This window comes from Lepisosteus platostomus, chromosome 20 (genome assembly GCF_059453375.1).
Source record: "Lepisosteus platostomus isolate fLepPlt1 chromosome 20, fLepPlt1.hap1, whole genome shotgun sequence".
In the NCBI taxonomy this organism is placed as follows: domain Eukaryota; kingdom Metazoa; phylum Chordata; class Actinopteri; order Semionotiformes; family Lepisosteidae; genus Lepisosteus; species Lepisosteus platostomus.
Genome location: NC_142630.1, coordinates 12,084,549 through 12,105,891, shown reverse-complemented (window position 1 = coordinate 12,105,891; position 21,343 = coordinate 12,084,549). Strand labels below are relative to the sequence as shown.

At 39.1% G+C, this 21,343-nt stretch overlaps 2 protein-coding genes across 3 annotated transcripts; one reads left to right on the top strand and one right to left on the bottom strand.

The window, feature by feature from the left end:
* Positions 1 to 7,135: 7,135 nt before the first annotated feature.
* On the bottom strand, positions 7,136 to 13,255 carry ccne1 (cyclin E1). 2 transcript variants are annotated; one of them, XM_088614521.1, is made up of 12 exons: positions 12,897 to 13,255; positions 12,323 to 12,375; positions 12,084 to 12,177; positions 11,940 to 12,002; positions 11,223 to 11,389; positions 10,996 to 11,131; positions 10,404 to 10,550; positions 10,165 to 10,260; positions 9,681 to 9,815; positions 8,810 to 8,921; positions 8,093 to 8,250; positions 7,136 to 7,801 (listed from the first exon to the last, which is right to left on the bottom strand). In XM_088614521.1, exons 2-12 carry the CDS (start codon positions 12,334 to 12,336, stop codon positions 7,685 to 7,687), a joined length of 1,239 nt encoding a protein of 412 aa, XP_088470647.1. In that variant the 5' UTR covers positions 12,337 to 12,375; positions 12,897 to 13,255; the 3' UTR covers positions 7,136 to 7,684. The 2 variants fall into 2 exon arrangements, with proteins under 2 accessions (XP_088470647.1, XP_088470646.1); XM_088614520.1 differs by lacking the exon at positions 12,897 to 13,255 and having other exon boundaries at positions 12,323 to 12,465.
* Positions 13,256 to 13,707: 452 nt separating this feature from the next.
* LOC148644504 (uncharacterized protein F13E9.13, mitochondrial) lies at positions 13,708 to 20,759 on the top strand. The gene is made up of 6 exons (XM_088614522.1): positions 13,708 to 13,971; positions 14,065 to 14,147; positions 14,559 to 14,739; positions 14,984 to 15,134; positions 15,786 to 15,913; positions 20,468 to 20,759. Exons 1-6 carry the CDS (start codon positions 13,899 to 13,901, stop codon positions 20,656 to 20,658), a joined length of 807 nt encoding a protein of 268 aa, XP_088470648.1. The 5' UTR covers positions 13,708 to 13,898; the 3' UTR covers positions 20,659 to 20,759.
* The last annotated feature ends 584 nt before the right edge of the window (positions 20,760 to 21,343 follow it).

The following is a 21,343-nucleotide window of genomic DNA, read 5'->3' as shown; positions in this document are numbered from 1 at the left end:
TAACCATCCACAGTAGGCTGTTTTGTTTATTTAACATTGTCTGATTTAACATATATTGTTTTCTATTATATCAGTCAAAACCCGTTGCATTTTCCAATCCTGCCCTAAGGGTATGACTTTTCCTTGATTTTATGTTCAAGGCAAAAAATACGTCCAAAGCTACACAAATGTTAAATCTGTATGATTTGCAAAATTGCATTTTCTATTTCTTAATGGACTGGCAATCACTGGATATACAAGGTAGTTATTTTCAGGCCAGTGATGCACTGTGCCTCTGGCATAACACCATTTCAAATATTTTGGGTTTGCCTTTTTCCAGAGCCACTGCTTAGCACTCCAGTATCTTTAGGTTGCTCAACAGCTGTGGCTGTCATAGGGAACTGTGGAACATGACTGATAGCTATAGAGATGCAAGAGAATTATGCTATGCAAATGATTTACCAGTTGGATGCAAGAGGGGAATTAGAAAAAATAAAGAACCATCGGTCTGCAAAGCTACCATATCCTCTTACCAGGATTATTGAATAATTAAATGAATGGGTATTATTTTTAAAACGTAGCACAGCATTAGGAGTAAACACAAAAAACGAACAATATAATTTAATGACTGGGAGCTCTGAGTGCAGTGTTGGCAACTGTTGTGATATGTGAGTGTTAAACTGGCATGTGCTGCAAACTGTGGTTATCAGATACATGATCTAAAAAAACACTGGTATGCCAAGGTTAAGGCTTGTCACATAGCCCATGCACAGCTGTGTAAAGTAATATTCTGATAGGCAAATGGAGAAAAACTCCAATGAATGTGTAAATATCCTATCAATAGGGGATAACTCCACCCTAGGGAAACAGCACAGAACCAACTTCGAGTTTAATCCCTGACCCGGCCTCACTTATCTAAACCCATTAAAATAATGCAGATGGACATGAATTGGAGCGGGAACAAGAAATTATTCAGCTGCAGAGATGCGAGACAAATTAAAAGACAAAACACAGACAATCTGCTAAAAGTGTGCGCCTAATAGGAAGGAAATGATAAGGATTTCAGGAAGTTCCTTGCATGGCTTTCATCTCTCTGTGCAGCAGGCACTGCCAACTGCATCACAACACCAGGAGTCTTCTGCTCAATATTGCAGCATACAATTACTTTTGAACATTTGGCCAAAACTAAACATTTTGTTGAATTTTTCAGGAAGCCACACAGTCTCCCATTCCAGCTGTGTAAAAGCAATAATTCGAACCTCAAGCATTCAAGATGCATACGAGTGTCACATTATGTGTTTCTTAGCAGTTCAAACATTCAGAACTGCAGTATTTATTCTATATTATTAAATTACTACCTGACAGATTGGCCAGAGAAGAGTTTTTAAGTTAATTTGGGTAAATACAGTAAGTGAACAAATGCTTTATTAGCACTTGCAAAGGAGGAGTCAGTTTTAAAGTCTCTCTTTGGCCGCTAAATTTGAACAGTGTGACATTCATACAGTATGTCACCCCATATGATCTAGTGTTTAGTATTGATAGTTTCAGGCAGCTGTGTGTAGTGTAGGAATGGGCTCATAAGTGGACAGCTGGGAGTTTAAATCCTGGTTTGGAACACTTGCTTAAGATACTTCACTCGTGTTGTTTCAGTGATGTATTAATGGGTACAAATGTAAGTTGCTTTGGATAAAAGTGTCAGTCAAATAAATTAATACTAATAGTTCAAAGAATCACAACAAAACCAGGGTGTGTCGACCAAGGTAGATAGCTTGCCTAGTTCCAATATGAATCTTTGTATAATTTCTCTGTATATATTTGTGACATGCGAATTATTGTTGTGCCATGGAATACTCTACAGATAATCACCCATTTAAAATCCAGTACAACGCTGAATTTTAATTCTGCACCCGTACACATGTCAAATGAAAGGGGGAGGTTTGAAGATGGCACTTTGTCATGTTTTGAGGAGAATTTGTGATTTTAATGGCTCTTCGTTTTACATGGATAAACATAGGTGATAATTACTATTTTTTCTGGCTGACACTTTTCTCCAAAGCATTTACATCCCTTTATACAACTAGGGATTTTAGTTTAGGAATTTGGGTGAAGTGCATTGCACAAGGATACAACGATAGTATCTTAGCGGAAGTTAAACCCACAAAGTGTATGCATGATTTGATTCAACTAACTACCCCTTAATCGTACAAATATATTTACTTTTTTTAAAAAGTTTACAAATTATATACTTTAAAAAAATTCAGCAGATACCGTCAGCTTATTATAAAAACTTAAGGTGAAAAGTACCACTAAGAAGAAGACTAAAACCCCAGTATCTTGCGCTGTATGAAGTAAAGCGTCCTGTGGACTTTGCTCCGGTGTATTTCCTGTGTTGTAGAGCTGTAGTAACCAATAAAAAAATACCCGACCAAGTACGACAGCAATTTCAAGGTAAATGTTCCAGAACAGCAGGAACAATCTTTTGGGCAGCGAAGTATAGGCGGCCAGAAAACGTTGAGTAAGGTCATTGTCGCCTCATTCCTTTATTTCAACTTTTAACATGAACATAACGTACCTTATAACACAAGAAAAAGTTACAAGCGTGAGGAGGTCTTTCTGGCCATTTGGCTGGTTTGTTTTGTCATTCAAGAGAAGATTTCAACAAAGTCGTTTCTTCAAACACTTTAGGATGTCAGCTTCAACAACATGACTGGGTAGTTTGTTCCTGAATGCAACAACGTTTGATGATTTTATATCAACGTGAGAGATTTGTGGGATATTTAAGTACTAGCTTTTTGCTGTATATTTAAAATGGATGATTGCATTCTTGGCACTTCAAGTTTATTTGCACAATAGCATCTCGCATATACTGTGTGCTATCAATGCATATTTTCGCATGATTCTACAGTGCAATAGCTTAAAATAAGCCTTAGCATCAATTTTAAACTTTAATTTCAAGTATTGTTAAATAATTTGTAAAGATAAGTTTTAAACCACTGATTTAGGAATGCATTATTACTGTTTTGGATAAAAATGCCTTAGAATACAAACGCCTTGCTTGTTAAAGCGTTTGTTTTTTGGTCACCGGATTAAACGCTACTGAGTTGCACGTATTTCTGAATTTTGAGCTGTATAAAGGGAGTGATCCTATCATTAGCACCGCCTTGGTGCTGCCTTCTCGGGGCGTGGAATCGGACAGGGGTGTGTTCTGCGTGGTCACGTGTGTAAACAATGTCACGCTGCCTGTAGCCATGTGTTTGGGGTGAACTCTGGGGCATTTAACAAGCACACCGACTTCTGAAAGACTCGGTTGTTTTGCTTTCGCAGAATATTTGTGGTTAGCACACCATTACAAACTTATTCAGAGTAATTGTGTTTTTACAAAAAGTGAAAATTGGCGTTCTGATTAAGATATGTAAGGTATTACAGCAAATGCAATGGTTTTCTAAAAACCAAAACCCATATATATGTACAGTATATTTAAAATTTAATTACTTTGATTCATTGCTTTATTTGTTTCAACGGAAGTGTTTACCTTTTCTGCACAGTTTGTAGTGATGTGTTTAGCGCACAATGCAACCAGGCTTCTGCTGATGCATTTGTATAGTATTATTACGTGTAAATACAACTGATAATAGGCATGCATTCCAGAAATTTAGATCGCATACAAGGTGATAACAGTTTATGTGTTGATGGGATTAATCACTTTAATATAATCACCAGCATGATTTAATCTTCCAGCATAAAAATGTCATACCCATAATTAATTGTGGGTTTAGAATTAAGTGTAGGGAAAGTTTCATTTAGATTTTTGTATAAAATGGTTTCTGATCCAACAATTTCTTACTTTATCAACAATTCAACACTTGGTATATAGGTCTTTTATTTATGTTGGGGTTATTGTTTCAATAATTATTGTTTGATTGCTTTAGTTTAAACAGTTTTATGGAAGTTAGTTAAAAGATGTTGAAAGGATGAAATTGGTAGAATGTGGGTGTCCCACAGTAAGGGAAAATGTTAATATCTGGAAAAAAACTTTATCTAGATGTCTAACTAAAAGCTCAGGTTGGTGTTGATCTGATCAGTTTTACTAGACACAGGGTGAGCACAAACAAGAGATGTAACCATTGTGTGAAGAGCTGTTTTTCTTTCTCAGTGGTCATACAATTCAGAGAGGGATTTTTCATTGCATCTTCATGTCAGCAATATTTTTATTTTGTACTAAGCCACATTATACACTGCTATTGTCATCTAATATGCATTTGTTGTATTTTTCAGAGCAAAATATCTTCTTTAAAGACATCAGCGAAGACAAAGCAAATTTACCTGTACTGTATTTTGTTGAAATCACTAGTTGGAATTTGAGGCTTTCACACCAACCCTCCTGTAGCACAGCTGGGAGATCGAAGAAAACACCCACTTAAGAACAAAAGAGTCAGTCTAGATACATAAAATGTAGGAGCTTCTTCCACAGAGGAACATTTTAATATTTTTAGGAGCCATGCAACACATATCGAAGAAAAAAAATGAAATTACGGTATCAGTTTTTGATTATTGATTAGTTGAAAATGAAATACGGAATGCATATTGCATGTTAGGTTTAATTTCACATTGGGCTTACTATTGTCCCTGTCCAAGTTGGTATTAATGTACATCAGTAAAGGAAACTAAAATCCTTTATAGTTTTGATGTAACGCTAGATTATATTTACCATAACACTATGAGAATCATGGCTTGAGATGTTGATCAAATTAGAACTACATTGCTCTTGAGCAATCTGTATCTCAATCGCTGTCAACTTTTATTTATGCATTTTGCAGTTGCTTTTATCCAAATAACTTACATTTATACAGCTAAATCACTGATGAAGCAATCTGAATTAAATAACTCATTCAAAGGTATAACAGCAGTGCAACACATTAACTTTGAGCCCAGTACTTTCCTGTTGCAAGGACAGAACCCTGAACACACCACACTGCTGCCTTAGCAGTTACTGAGATTACTAAAAATGCACATATTTAAGTTACTTTAGGACATAAGCATGTATATTAGTAATATATGCAACTACCCATAATTCAAGTGATGGAAATGGACTTCAATTATGCTCTTAAATAGAAAAAATGAGAAACGGGGCACTCTTGCTGCAATTCACATGTATTAATAGTCAAAGCCTAAATATATTTCAGATTTATAATCATGTGGAAAAACTGAAACCAACTAGCAGCTATTAAGATAGAAAAGGAAATCGCACCACGGTATAAAATGGCTATTTCAGAATTTTGTAGCTGACTCTTTTGTCTGGCTATATTCAGGTGATTTGCATAGCAGTTGTTGGGTCTTCATTTGATCAGGTGTAGCTAATGGTGGCTGGTTGTGCTCCAGCCCAATGGGCACCTGCTGCTGCCAGCACAGTCTGCGCAGAGAACAAAGGAGCTATTGAACACACAACAGCTGTCATGCTGCTGCTGCCTGACTGGGGCCTCACAGCTCCAGGAGCAGGGCTGACGGGGGAGCCTCCTCACACTGATAGGCGAATAGGCTGCTTAAAAGACATTGTGCTGCATAATTTCAGCATTGAATTAAATAGAGTGATGTGGAAAGACTTTAAACCCGTAATATATATTATCAGCAACAACATTAAGCACTGTAATATTCCAGTATATAAATATATGATTTACTTTAAAAGTTTGGTTATCACTCACATTATTTTCAGGTATTGTGGTACTCTTGACACATACAGAAAAATTAATTGCAATTAAATATGCAATTTGACAATAACTGCTCATCATATTGTAATCATGAAACCTTCACCATCCAAGTAGCTCTGTCATAAATTTCTGGAATATTGCAAAATGAAAAACCTTAAAATCCTCAAACTTCCTTTATTCCTTACAAGGCTATGCAGTATTTGAAATATTGAGAAATGGAAGAAATCAATTAAAAAATTCATTTGAGAAACACCTTAGATGACGGCTGATGGCAGCTTGTAAACGGCAGAATTGCAGCGACAAAATGTAGGAGCTAGCCAAATTATGAAACGGCTGTGTTAGCCAAAGTTTAATGTAATGAATTACCCTTGTCTCAGCAGCATCTGTTAAGGAAATCATACTTACTTGCATGCCGGGAGCCTTATAAATATGCACATCTTTAAGCCACGCAACTGGTGACATCTAGTGGATCACTGTAATGTTTGTGCTATCCAAGAACCTACAGCATCCAGAGGGCACTGTGTTATAGACAGCCATTATAGAGGAGAAAATACACCATTTTAATTCCCATCACAGGTCATATTTTAAAGCTTTTTTGTACTTCCCTGTATTTTTATATCAAATTAGATTTTCATTAAGGAAATATACTTTAATTATCTAGATATCTCCGTGCATCTTCAAGAAGCTTGAAATAAAGACTTTATGAAATGTACAGGGCCACTTTAGTTGTGGAACAGGCAAAGGTTAATTCCACATTAAAAAGTATGAAAGAAAGTAAATTATCCAGTTAGGCTAGGGAGCTGAGGAAGGCTCTAGTTTTGCTTTTTCAGAATAGATCGAACTTCATTTATTGCAGCCCAAACTTTGGCATAGCTCCCCATACAACCTCTGCTTTAAAATAAAAAAATCAAATATTTTTCTTGGTCTGTAGTGATGCCACCTTCTACATCAGAACTATTTTCTCTTAAAACCAGAAATTAAAACTCTGGTAGAGGTATTGTTTTGTACATATCCAGTTATATATATATAAAAAAAAAAACAACACTAGTGGGAATCCACTGAAAAGCTGTCTCAAGAGGGCTTCAGGATGACAACACTGACCAAGGAAAATAAAAGGGCTGAGGGAATGCAGAGTACTCTACATTCAAGATGACAAGACTACCATGCCATTGTTAGAAAGTGCAAGAGCATTATCAGTGGGAGGCCAGTACATGAAACCTTCCCCTTCCTTATCAATCTTCAGCTACCAGCCCCAGTGAGCTGGGGAGGCGAGAGAGAGAGTGCAGTGCCTTCACTGTGTAATGAAGATAACCGTATTCATGCAGTGCAAAACCCTGACCTTCTCCATTCCCATATTTGCAGTAAATTCAAAACGTTTTGGCATTGAAGTCATAAAGTCTAGAAGATGAGAAATACAGGAGTGTCACAATGAACAAATCAAATTCAAAGAGTTCACAATATAAAACTGTCTGAGACAGCACCTTTATTTAAAAGTGATATACAAGGTAGCAGCATTTCATTGTTAAAAAAAATTTGGTAAACCGATACTCTGAAAAATTACAAATAAGAGGCATAATACCTTACAATTTCAATGCATTTTGCTTATCAAGCTGGTTTTTCCTCTGGTCCCCTGAATGGCACATTTGGTCCCAATGGACCCGATCAAGCAGTGAAAAACAGTATGGGCCATGCAAAAAAAAGTCTGTCAAAATCACCGAACGGTCCAAGTCCCACCTTCTCTAGCAGCAATCAGAGCAAGAAGTGTAGCTCTAAATATTTGTCAGGTGGTTAACCTGGTACCACGTCCATTAAAATGCCGATTTTAAAAATTCCACTTGAGACTAAAAAGGGCCTTTTTAACTTCACACACAAACCTGTGCCCATGCTCAAGCAGACATTAAAATGAGTTTTTCAGTAATGCCTGAAATCATTACATCTCTCCAGGAACGTTGCTCAGTGAATTTATCTTCCTCATTCATCAACTCAAGATCCTTGATGACTCAGGATTCAGAAACCCCCGTCTTCTCACTGCTTGGAGGTGGGGTAAGAACACTCAAAGGCACTGGAGACCGCTGGTTCTGATCCAAACCCATAGCCTTGTAAGCATACGCTTTCTCCTGAAAATGAGAAAGGTAAAATCCAAGTAAGTGGGCCATCTTTAAGAAAAAATACATTGTTAGATGTTTATACCACTGTTTAAGTCAAGTTCCATAACTTGTACAATTCTTTCACATAAGGTTTTGTGAAAATCACATGTACAAACACCAATGTGGCAACATACATTAGAGTGCAGCAAAACTGAAAAAAGCAGATAATCCAATGGTGGGTTTTAGCAATGACTGGTCTGAAGATTTGTAGGTCTGCAACTATTCGTATGTATTTGTGAAAATTTTTCTGTGGGAGCTTACCAGCCACTCCAGCAAAGCAGCATGTGTCTGGATGTTGTGCATGTCATCTGCTGCTATTCCTTTGAACTTCTTCAGTTCCGAGCTGCCTACTTCCCTAATGGACATAGCAAAGGGAACCATCCACTTCACACACGGCTCGAGGTCTTGCAACTGGTAACCTGCAAGGAAAAAAGAATGTCATTAACCCATAAGCCACCCATTTTTAATAAGCACTTAGTCCCAATGCATGGCTGTGATGAGCCTAACCCAGCAGACAAAGGTTGTGAGGCAAGATACACCCAAGACAGAATGTCAGTCTTTGACAGAGCACAAATAAGCCATGTGGAGCTGTGCTCTGTCCCTGCCAGAATTAGAACATTGTCTTTCACAAGCTCTGAACACACACCGTCCCACACCCTAGACAGTGGTGAACTATTACACCAAAAGACAAGATGTTCCCTGATAGGAGAATTCTAATCTAATTTTCATTAAACTGATGTTACATCTGTAAATGCTTAGTGCACCATTACATATATGTACAGAACCTTGACAGCATTGTAGCAGGAAAGCAGAGCAAAAACCACATAGCCAGAGAGATAATTTGCAAAACTCCACGTAACAGGTACACCAGGCCAGAAGACCCAGAACCCAAAAGGTGTGGTAGTAAATACTCTGGCCTCCCACCACAGTGCTACACTGTGAGCACATTTATTCAGCAAATAAATTCAGTTTCTGTACCTGAAACCTTCTGCACTAGTTCAACTGAAGAGAAGTGAAACAAGGCAGATGCAGCCAGCACCCCATACGAGAACTCCAGGCATCGGACATCCAGTGCACACAGGTCCAACAGCTAAAAAAAACCAAGGGAAAATCTTGGCAAAATAAATCAAGGCAAAATTTTAATGCATTTACTTGGGGTGTGAAAAACAATTCATCTGATGTTAAAGCTGAAAACAAACTCCATTAATTCCATCTCAGCCAGTGGCAGGTGACGAGGTACATTCCGGTAGGTCCCAATATATTAAATCCTCCAAGAGACCGACAAATCAAGCCTGAAGAAGTCTACTGGTTCATTTTCACCAGCCCCGAGGGCACAAGTGGAAACGAGTTTACAACCAAGAGCAGGAGGCACTTAGCACAAAGGCCTGTGGAAGTATTGAAAAAGCTACCCATCCGCATTGTTGCGGCCGATACCATGGCTTCTTTCAAGAAACGGCTGGATGAAATCCTTGAATTAACTCTCAAACAGTCTACGTGTGCTGAATGACCACCTCTCATTTGGATCCTTTCAAATTTATGGTAACAAATTTGAATCACAAAAGATGAATCCTTCTCCTGGGCACCCAACATGAGCACAGGGAGTACTGCCCATGCTAATGTCATTGATGCACCTGTATTACAGTTCTCCCTTAATGGACAGTTAACAGAGAAAGGCATCACGTGGGAAAAAGTATTTTATGAACCTCAGACCTCCTCTTTGTAAATGGGTGCAAATGTTGCTTTAAAACCAAGAACTAGATTATGAAAATAGAGCAAAGCAGCAATGACCCCCCCCACTCCCATACTAGAAAGTGAGGAGGATTTTTCATACCTATATTTAAAATCTTACCTCTGCAATTTGTACAAATGTTGTTTGGGGATATTGTGGAATTAACATCTCGCTGCTTTCCTTTAAATATGCTACTTGCATATATATGTTGAGCCAGGACATGGCTGTCAAAGGGCTCAAACTCCACTTCAGCTCCTGAAAAACGAAGGACCAGTCAGTGTGAGAACAAACTACATTTCAAATATTCTTTGGAAAAAAAAGGCAATGCAAAAAGTGACTATTCAAGAGGATAGCATTAATCTAAAAGTGTTAATTTTCGCTTATTTTCCTCCTCTCAAGGAAAGAAAAGGGCTCTGGAGTGGCTTTATCAGAACACAAAAGATGAATGGCCCCAACAGGTGGGCACGTCAGAAAAGAATATCTGCAGGCCCTAATTCTCCACGCGCATGCAGTACAGGTGCTGCCAGAAAAACTGGGACTTGCTATCATTTTAAATTGAGTGGCTGTTTATTAAATATGCAATAAATTCTTACGGCTCAAGTACCTTCATTATAATCAGCTCCATATCCAGAATTTCATCCTCTGTACAAGCGCCATCAGTAACGTAGGCAAACTGGTGCAATTTAGGAGGGTAGATTTCCTACAGGGAAAGTTGGGAAAAAAAAAATCACATGCCTTTCGTAACCACTGAAGATCATTAGACGTCACCATGAGAAGGAAGTGTGAAGACAGAAATAGATGTACAAGAGCACAAACTACAAAATGCCAACATAAAAAAATTACCTCCAGCTTTGCAGCAATAAACAGTGAGGAAATGCCAATAAGTTGCAGTCTTGTTTTTACAACGTTCATTTGTGTTGCCATAAAACGGTCAAAGAAGTCTTGTGCCAAGTAAAAGGTCTCTCTGTGTAGCTTGTATACCTCACATACCTGTAGAATGAGGGAAGACAAAAGTTAAATACCTCTATTTTCACTTAGGCTTAGTTAAGAACTCAAAAGCCCAATTCACATTTATTCTTTGTATGATCTCGCATCAACTGTTTTAAAAAAATCTAGTCAATCTAAGGGCTAGGTAAGGTCCAGAACTATAATCGCATCACGATACCTGATAATAGTAATCTCTGAAGACAAAACACGTTTCACCTCATTACTCCCCACCCAAGTTAATAGGCAGCCACAATTATGGTTCTGGACTTGTAACTGGATGGTTGTGGGTTTAAATACCAGGTGAGGAACTGCAGTTGTAACACTGAGCAAGGCATGTCACCTCTGTTACTTCAGTAAAACATGCAGCTGTATGAACAAATGCAAGTGCAGGCACTTTGGATATTCAACGCAAGGACTTTAAAATGTAGAGAAAAATCCATTTATTCACCTCCATTAGCCAATCAAGAAGTATGGCTCTCATTTTTGGTTGCAAGTGTGGATGCCTCTCCATAAAGCGATTGTCACGCACATATACTTTGTCTTTCTGTAGAAGGTTATTCCAAACATCATCTTTGTTAGCCCAGCTGAATAGAAAAAAAATAAGAATTGTCCAATTACTCCACACAAAAAATATTTACAAACTACACAAAAAAGAACTACAGGATGGAGACGCACCAGAGGACAGGGAGAGGGGAGGATCTTGTAGGAGTGATGAAGATATTTTTAAACATATATTGTGCACAGCCGACATCATTCAATGCAACTGGTTCATCTACTTCTTTGTCAGGTGTGCAAATCAGCCTGCATGGACTTGTGCAACCTGTGGCAGGATTCCAACTAGTCTGAGGAGAGAAAGGAAAAAAAGGCAGATCAATAAGTGAAAAAAAGAATACAATACTCAAATAAACCCCCTTTAGCCTGATGTTTCTTTTAACTAAGCAAGAAAAAATGCCGACTTCGCACAGCTCTCATCCGACATTGACAAGGAATGGAGGGAACCTATTTTTTAGCATCTCCTTTGAATCATTTCATAAATATTTTAGCTTTGCCAACAGAGCACACATTTATCCTTAGGACTTATGCATGTTCTTTTTGGAGGGGGGGCATGGGAGAGAAGAGCTGAATGAATATCAGAATTAATACTAACCACCTCTGAAAAAAAGTGTACATTTTTACAATGCAGCACTTAATAAAAGTGCAATAAAGAACACCCTTGAAATGATTTCACCTTGGGATTATATCAAAAAGGGCTATAAAGAACTAAAACTTTTAAGACAAACCTTTTTTTTTTTAAAAGGACTACATTTTGAAACAAATCAGGAAAAATAATGTATGCTAACCTGGGCCCAATACCAATGTACCCAACACATAAAATGACTATGCATACAGTACCTGGATGTCATACTGTTTCTTGTTTGTCATTTCGATGACTTCTTCATCTGGATCCTGCAAATGCTGATAAAAAAAAACCAAGCTTAGATAAGTCTTAACATCACTAAATGAAACGCAGGGATCTCTGGGTGCAGTTCCACTTACAATTGCAACGTCTGCCTTCCTTTTCCTGGAACGCGTTGTGCTCCTCTCTTTGGTCACTTCATCGTTTGCCTCCGTCTGCAGCCCGGTCTTCAGGCTGAAAAATAATTAAAATAATATTTCTATACCAATGCATTACATTTTAATCCATATCGACTGTTGGAACACACTGCTCCATATATCATTAGGACATAGACGTTTTAATCGTTGTATAATAATGGCCAAAACAAATAAAATCTTACTTTTTTCTTGGCATGATATCCTTTGGGGAATTCGTTATGCCGAGAATGCCACTCTGAAAAGACAAAATTGGTTAAAATTGAATATAAAATGTTCTGAAACTTACTCCCAACCCCCCACAAAACCTCATTCACAAAAGCTCAGACGCCAAGTTTCTTTAGCGCGGGGAATGGAAGAGGGGCACAACGTTTAGGTAACAAGAACAATTCGATATAACTACGCAATGGTTACATTTTTACACACATCGAAAGCTGAAAAATCATATTTTGAATCCTGAAAGATCGGATGGCTTACAGTAACTGTAAAAAGTATAAAAATACTCTTGATTCCGTGGTCGCTTGGCTCATCCAGACATAAAATGGCCGAGCTATTTAGGAAATCCCTCGTTTTTAAAAACGCGCTCTCTATCCTTTTTTTAACAAGCTACACCCAATTTTCACCGCTATATGTACAATATACAACCTCAAGCTTCGGAACGTCCACTTTAGATCAGCTGTTATGAAAAATACAACTTCTAAAAACAAACTTTAAAAACTCTGTACCGGTGCTATCGACTTCCCATGATTCAGTTCTTACCTTAAAGATGCCCCCCTTCTTAATATGGGTATTTAAAGTAAAATAATGGGGGAAAAGAATCCAACTATTGCTCTCAGTTCATTGAGAAACGCTAATCATTTTTCGTGGCGTTTCATCGAAGTGGTCTAATTCTGGCCCTTTGTTTTTAGGCTACCCGCTTCAGACGTGTTCCTCTTGGGTAGCTGCCTGTCCTGAGCTGGCGCGATGCGTTTTGCGCCTGAGCTTATAAGCTGCTGCTCTCGCCTGTCTGCCGGGAGAAGGGGGTGGCTGAGCGGGTCATTTAAAAACCTGGCGCGCAACGCCGACCCCGCCACCTGGCACAGGCTGTACCCTCGTCCGCCGCGGTCCGCCTCTCTGACGTCGAGCCGCAAAAAAAAATACTCAAGCCCCGAACCCCAACAATTTATTAGGCGAGCTGCGTTTATTTTTATGATTTATTTCGCCGGCAAAAATGAAAAGGGGGCGGGATGGCGGGGGGGAGGCGGGGACCGCTCCTGGCGGGGTGGAGTCCCGATGCGGAACTGGGGGAAAGCGCCGCATGGCTCGGCGCGGCAAGATGTAAACAAATCGAGCCAGCTTCGAAAATACACGGAGGTCTGTGGAGCTGGATGCGGGGTGTGATCCGTTTCGGGGGCCCCTGTTGTCTTTGTTCGATCGTCCGGGTTGTCATGACGGAGAGAGGGAGAATTAGGCCAAAAACTGGGGGGAGTCTTGTGTGCCGCGCAGTGGGTGCAAGCCAAGTGACGATGGATTAGGTGGCGCCCTTACTGTATTTGACCGCTCGATAAAACAACACTACTGTATAGCCAAAAGTTTATTATAGGTTTCAAAAATTGTTTTATAAAGGGGTGTATTTTGCATGCTATCGTGTAGTTTGTATTTTTATTTATTCGTTTTTGCACGCTAATATTGCACTGCACTTAATTTGAATAATATACGAGGCGCATAAACTTTGACCCGTCACGTGACAGAAAACAAAGTTTGACCAAAAATAAGTCAAACATGAAGTTTTTAAATCTTTTTGGACGCTTAAAATCCATTGTCATCGGCATGGTTCACGTAAAGGCTCTACCAGGTTAAAACTGTAACTTGTTTTTTTTTGCATCAGGTGTAGATGTTTAAAATGTAAGGAGACTGATTTGTGGTATCGTGTAACTTGATTTTTCAGGTACTCCGCTGAACAATCTTGCAGTTGCTGAAATAACAGAAGCAGCATGTCGTGAAGCAGAGCTGTACAGCGATGCAGGCATTGTAAGAATCGTTATATAAGATTTACTTTGGTCGTTTTATCTGTCGAGATTGTTTGGTATAGTGGAGGCTGCGATTGGGGGTACATTTGAGTACAATGCAATGACTGCAGAGTTAGTCCTACACTAATTCAATCGCAGTTAGATATTGCAGTTAGATTACCAACAAGTTGTTCTAGTTCCTTCTGAAAGATTGAATCCTTGTGTAGGATGACAAAGTGGAGTTTAAAACTGCTCAAATGCAATTTATTTTTATTCGGTGCTTTAGCAGGGTGACAAGAGTTTTCTTTCCAAACAAGAGCTTTAATGGGCACAGTGTTGCATACTGTGGATACGGTTTATAATTACGAGACAAAGGCCCTAACTAGGCCATAGCATTTAAATAACAATGACAATGAAATTGTGCATTTCACAGGATGGACTCATTATTGAAAACATGCATGATCTTCCCTATACAACAACTGCCGGACCAGAGGTCTATGCTACTATGACAGCAGTCTGTACTGCAGTGAGGCAGACATGTCCAACCCTTCCCATTGGAGTCCAGATCCTAACTGCAGCTAACCGGGAAGCTTTAGCAGTAGCCCTGGCATCAGGTAATGTTATTTAACTGCTTAATGTTTGTTACCTTGCATGAGACTTGAGGGAATTTTCAGGTGTGGATCGCAAGGCTGGAAATTCTTGATATAATGTAATCTTACTGTTGTTTTTTTGCAAACTAAACATGAGTAGCTTACACTTTAGTGAACTGTGCTGATTACACAACTTTAGCGTTATTTTAAATAGTGTCTACAAAGAAATAACATCCGAGTGAGTGTTTCTTTTTTTCTTCTTGATAAGGCCTTGATTTCATACGCGCAGAAGGATTTGTCTTCTCACATGTAGCAGATGAAGGACTTTTAAACGCATGTGCTGGTGACCTGTTAAGGTACCGCAAACAAATAGGAGCTGAGCACATCCAAATTTTCACTGATATAAAGAAAAAACACAGGTAAGATTACTGTCCACTGACTGCACAAAGCGTTTTACTCATGACCTCATAGTTATAGAAAATTATTCAGTTGTGTAACACTTCCAATTTAAATAGTACTACTGTGAATGCCCCAAGATGCACTATGTTTGTTCAGTGAAAAAAACAGTTTTCTTCAAGGGTACTTTGCTGTGCAGTAATTCTTATAATGTTAAAAATAAATACTTAGGGCAGCATGGTACAGTGGTTTGCATTGTTGCTTCTCAGTGCTGGTGCCCTGGGTTCAATTCTGGACCTGGGCTGCTATCTGTGTGGATTTTTGTCATGTTCCTCCCCTGTTTGTGTGGGTTTTCTCCTGGTGTCACAGTTGATTCCCTAAGTCTAGAATCATACTAGAAGGTAAACTTGCTTCTTAGGAAATTGGCCTTGTTGTCAGTGTGTGTGTTTGTGCCTGTTTGCCCTGTAATGGACTGGCAACCCAACCAGGGTGGGGCGTCTCCCGTCTTGCGCCCCTTGCATGCTGGGATAGGCTCTGGCATCCCTGTGACCCAGCATTGGATGAAAACAGTTAGATAATGTATGTATGGATAAATACTTATGTAGACATAAGAGGTGCCAAATTTAGAAGTTGTAGCAACTCATACGTTATTAAATAGTATAATTTAATTTTAGCTCTCATGCCCTGACGTCTGATGTCAGTGTGGCTGAAACGGCCAAAGCTGCTGAGTTCTTCCTCTCTGATGGCGTCATCCTGACTGGAACAGCCACAGGTATACAAGCCGACCCTGAAGACCTCAGAGGTGAGTCCTGCTCAAAAGTTATCCCAAGTGGCAGGGCCTCCTGAAGCCCATTCCTTGATTTGATATGATCAATAGACTTCTGACAGCCACAATAAGTGTCGTGGGTTGAATGTTGTCTTCTGTTAATCTTCTGTTTTGTTTTTATGCTCGTGTCGCAGCTCAGTGGTAGGCTGCTATGCCTTCGATCTGCCTTGATCGCCGTAGAGAGACTGATCCAGAGCAGGAATACCTGCTTCAGTGAGAGGTAAACTGCAGCAGGTATTTAAACTGTATTCAGTCTCTCCTCGGCGATTCAGCATTGAGGTTTATACCTCACTTTTAAACCACCGTTCCAGTTTCCCAACGGAGCCCTTCCTATTCCTGCTTCCCAGTTTCCTCAGGCTCTGCCTGAGCTCCATCTTTTGCCCATGGCTGTGCTGACTGGAGCACTGGAACTGGGGGTTGAGTCTTTAGCAGGGACCCGACCTCTGCTGGCCCGGTCCAGATGGCACCTGGGAAACTGGTCCCGTCCACTTCCGGGCTCTTCCCCAGGTGACAGTTTGCCAGGAGACTGCCGACAGCGTACACCAGGCCTGGTGTTTGGAGGAGATCCCCCCCCTTTTTAAGGGCGTGTGTCCCCTGAATCAGCCCGTCTCCTGGAGAGCCCTCCAGCTGGATCACCCTGGTTTGGAGTTTCCTGTCCTGCCTTGGAAGGTCAGACTTCCCTGCCCTATGAAGCCCTCCTGGGCGAGAGAGAGCGACACCTCGACGGTGCCTGCTGCAGGATCTAAGTGGACAGTTCGCTCTTGGGCTGGCACAGTGCTGTGCCAGCTCATTTTCTGCACCCGAAGTGGAGTGAGCCGGCAACTCGCCCTGGACTTTTGCGCTCAGGCTCTTGGGTCTGTAACATCTGCAACGTCACCCCATTTCCTGGAGTGGCGGTCCTGATCATAATGTCATGGAATTCATACATTCCTTCATTTAACTTTGTCCCATTCAGTTTGGGGAAAAGTCCTCTCAGAAGATGAGGTGTCAGTTTACTAACAATTATTCAGTGATGTGAAAAAGAAAGTACACCCTCTTAAGATTCTATGGTTTTACATATTCAGACATATCTGACCTTCACCTAGACCTCACCAAGTCCTAACAGTAGATCAATCTAATGTCATATGACAGATAACTTGTGGAAAACGTACGTGCACCTTTACTGCTTCCATGCCAGTTAAGGAGATAATTAAAATAAGGCGCTGCTAAACAAGTACACATGATTAGCTGATCATCATAAAGCACCTACTCTGTATATAAAGTCAGAAACTTTATTAAGTTTTTAAACAGAAGTTTAATCTGGAGCATTCAGGTTTGTGGTAGCATATAATGCCTGGGTCAAAAGATATCTGTGATGGCCTCAGAGAGAGAATTGTTGCTGTTTATCAGTCTGGGAAGGGTTATAAAGCCATTTCCAAACAATATGAAGTCCACCATTCCTCAGTGAGAACAATAATTTACAAATGGAGAAAGTTTAAGACTGTTGCCCAGGAGTGGGTGTCCCAGTAAATTCATTCCAAGATCAGACCACATGAGGCTCCTAGAAATCGGAAAGAACCCCAAAGCTACATCCAGGGAACTACTGGCCTGTCAATACGGTAAACATTAGAGTTAATGATTCTACCTTTAGGAAAATGTAGAACAAGAACGGCTTTCATGGAAGGATAGCCAGGAGAAAGCCCCTTCTATCCAAAAAAGAACACTGCTGATGGCTTATGTTTGCAAAACAGCTCCTGAATGAACTATAAGACTTCTGGAACAATGTCCTCTAGACAGATATAACCCAAGTGGAGTTTGGCCGTAATGCAAAATGACGTTTGGCAAAAACCAAACACTGCGTATCACCACAAGAACCTCATACCCACAGTCAAGCATGGTGATGATCTGGGCCTGCTTTGCAACTGTAGGTCCTGGACACCTCACAGTCATTGAGTCCACCATGAATTCCTCTCTATACCAGCGCATTCTAGAGGAAAATGTAAGACCATCTATCCAACAGCTTATGCTTATCCAAAAGTGGACTATGCAACAGGACAATGATCTAAAATGCACCAGTAAATCTTTTACTGAAAATGAAAAGAATCAGGACCTCAACCTCATTGAGATGCTGTGGCGGGACTTAAAGAGAGCTGTGCATAAACACATGCCCTCCAACATCACCGATCTGAAGCAGTTTTGTAAGGAGGAGTGCACCAGAATTTCTCTCAGTTGATGTGAGAGACAGATAAACTCTTACAGGAAACATTTACTTCAAGTAATTGTTGTTAAAGGTGGTTCCATACATTAATGAATCACATGGTGTACAAACCTTTTCACTCAAGGCTACTGAATGTTGGCTGATTGTTTTGTTTAATAAATAATGACAAAATCAAATTTCTGTTATCTGTCACATGGGGTTAGATTTATCTACTTTCAGGACTTTGTGAGGACTAGGTGAAAGTCAGATATGTCTTAATATATAAAACCAGAGAACTGTAAGGGGGTGTACTTTTTTTTTCCACATCACTGCGTGAGTAACCGAACATATTTTATAACTAGCAGCTATAAATAAAATACAAGAAAAACAGAAAATGTATCTTCTTAGTATCTCCATTGCTAAATATTGTAAAGTACAGCTTCATTTATTTGTAATAATAAATAGTCAAATACAATTGGTATAATGAGTTTGTTCACACTTCTTGCAGCAGGCTGTGGGAAAAGGTCACAAAGTATATTTTATCTGCCTTTGTATTTACCATTATTTATTATGTATGCTTCTCATTACATGTACACAGACTGGCTCCCTTTTTAGACATAGATGGATTAAAAATCTTATATAATATTGGTAAGAATTGACAGATCAATTTACATGAATTGATCTTTGTTAGTGCTATGCAAAGGAAAGCCTTTTTTGTCTGCTTCATGGAGGATTTCCTAGTCTGTTTTATTATTGTGATCAGGTTTGCCCTGGTTCAGAGGTTAAATCATATTAAATGCTACTGGTGCCTGTGAGATCTGTATGCCTTATAAAGAGCAGGGCCGCCTGGGAACGAATGCATTCCAGTCTCCTGAATGATATCTCTTGTGAAGGGCATGCATTCTGTCTGACATAAGCTTGCTTTACTAATATAGCCACCACCTTTTGGTCTATTTTTAAATAACGTTCCAGATGGCTGATTTGTGCAGAAGGTGGTAAACACAACATGACCGACCCAGACTGCCACATTATCCTTCGTCTTGCTTGGAACTCTGCCTACCTACAGCATGTCTCTGCTGCCGAGCATTTCAGAGGAGACCTCCGTGTGCCAGTTTATTAACGAAAACAAGCACAAATGCTTCTTCATTTGAGTGGCAAGCAGCTGTTTTTGTTATTTCTCTTGTTCATTACAGTATAAATATGATTTTAATATAAACTACACAGTGCCATCTTCCAATTAGTGAGTGTATTCTGAACATATTTTGTATTCTGTAATGTATTTGAATAAACATGTAAGCTGCAGATGGTAAATCATGGTAACGGTGTTAACAGGGTTAAGGCTATTAAATTTTCAGTTTTCAAAATTGTTTAAGAATTTCCCTTTGATAAATTATCATTTTTTTATAACGTATTTAAAAGGCCCCATCCAGGTACAATGCATATCTTAAAATGAGGAGTTTGTACAGGACATGATGAGAAGGCATTAGGCCCATCTTGTCCATTGTACAACCAGTATTGATCCAAGGTACGTATCCAGCCTTACTTGAAAGAAGCCAGAGTACCAGCTTCAATGGCATGTCTGGATAGCTTTTTCAATACTACCAAAATGCTTTGAGTAAATAAGTGGCTCCTGTTCTTGATTTTAAATGCAGTTCCACATAGAGTCAGTGTCTTTGAATATTTTAATTACTTGTATCACTTCCCTTGTAATCTTTGCTTTAGACTATGCTTAAGTGTTCAAGACTAAAAATAGCTGTGTACTGGCCATTAATATAGAGAAATTAATACTGCACTGTAAGTGTGGTTTCTGGCACAGGCAATATTCATTTTCACACGTAATGCCAGTTTCATGAGATACATCTCATTTTTGTTTAAGTATAAGTTGTGCAACGGTAGAAGTAAAATTATGGATTTCGGGTGTCCGATACTCAGTAGCAAAATCATTTTTTAAACTGTCAGTCTTCATTCAGAATCCTGCGATTGAAAGACAAGCTTACTCTGAATTGACCACTCTGGCATCCGTGAAGCTTGTCTTCATTTACTAGGTTTAAATTCAACCTTTGCTCCTTATTCTGTCTGTCCAAGTGCATTTACTCCAGGCTGTTATATTTAACCTAATAGAACAAGTGGGCTAAAACATTTCAGAAACTGGTGAAATTAGTTTAATTAGTTCAAGCCTTTGAAATAAGAAAATTAGAAGTGGAATTGGAAAGTATTGCAATAATAAGATATTTAATTGCAAGATAACACAATAGGCAAATATAATTGGCCATGAAGTGCTGTATAGATGGAAACAATGCCATTTATTTGTGCTCCAGAGAGATAACAAAGCTACCTCACCCTTTATTTTGCAGAGGTCGGACGAGCAGTAAGAATCCCAGTTCTGATTGGCTCTGGGGTGACCCATGAGAATGTGGAGCACTACCTTGAAGCAAGTGCAATGATCATTGGCTCATACTTTAAGAAAGGAGGATTTTGGGCCAACAGTGTCGATCCAGAAAGGGTCAGGAAATTCATGGGAAAGATGAACAAACTCAGAGTATGAATAATTGAAAAAAATTAATGTTTGAAAGGACACAGTGTTGGCACAGAAATACAGAGTATTTGACTAAAGTGTTTAATAATAAATCACTCACTTGGTCTGAATCTTTCCGTTGGTTCTTAATTAATTTCATAGAAGGGAATGATAACATTCTTCACAATACATTAATCCTAACTTCTCAGTACCTGAATGTATTTAATAATGTTTAAATCTGCATAATCAATCTACATAACATTGTTCATATCAAAGCTTTATGTTGCATTAAAAAATGTTAGACTACAGTAGGTAGTGGATATGCTTCCTTTTTGCTTTCTAGGTAGTGGATCTGTTTTTTTTTTCAAAGGTTTGTTCAGTTAATGGAGACTGACATAACATTAAGACATGAATTAACACTTAAATAACCACCCAGAAATTATGACTTTATAACCCACTGCAAATCAAGACATTTTGTAGGATTAACAGTGTTGATAAAAGCTGTGGATACTCCCGATATTAATTATAGATAATGAGACAAAACCGCATTTTCTAAAAATACACAGCATTATGTATTAGACATTTTGCATTCATTCTGCTCTTTTAACTCTGATTTTTCCTTCTTTATGCAGAAACAATTCTGTGGTGATTTGCTACTGAAATATGTACCATTTTGTTTTAAATTTACAGTTAATCCTGTTCACTTCCTATTCAG

What these genes read in the sequence shown, in the direction of transcription:
- ccne1 (XM_088614521.1), bottom strand. An exon ending in ACTAGTGCAGAAGGTTTCAG is followed by an intron (nt 8,251 to 8,809) that starts GTACAGAAACTG and finishes TTTTCCTTGCAG; the next exon opens with GTTACCAGTTGCAAGACCTC. An exon ending in CTGCTTTGCTGGAGTGGCTG is followed by an intron (nt 7,802 to 8,092) that starts GTAAGCTCCCAC and finishes TCTCATTTTCAG; the next exon opens with GAGAAAGCGTATGCTTACAA.
- LOC148644504 (XM_088614522.1), top strand. Translation starts at nt 13,899, where the DNA reads ATGAAGTTTTTAAATCTTTTTGGACGCTTAAAATCCATTGTCATCGGC. An exon ending in AGCAGTAGCCCTGGCATCAG is followed by an intron (nt 14,740 to 14,983) that starts GTAATGTTATTT and finishes CTTCTTGATAAG; the next exon opens with GCCTTGATTTCATACGCGCA. An exon ending in CGACCCTGAAGACCTCAGAG is followed by an intron (nt 15,914 to 20,467) that starts GTGAGTCCTGCT and finishes TTTATTTTGCAG; the next exon opens with AGGTCGGACGAGCAGTAAGA.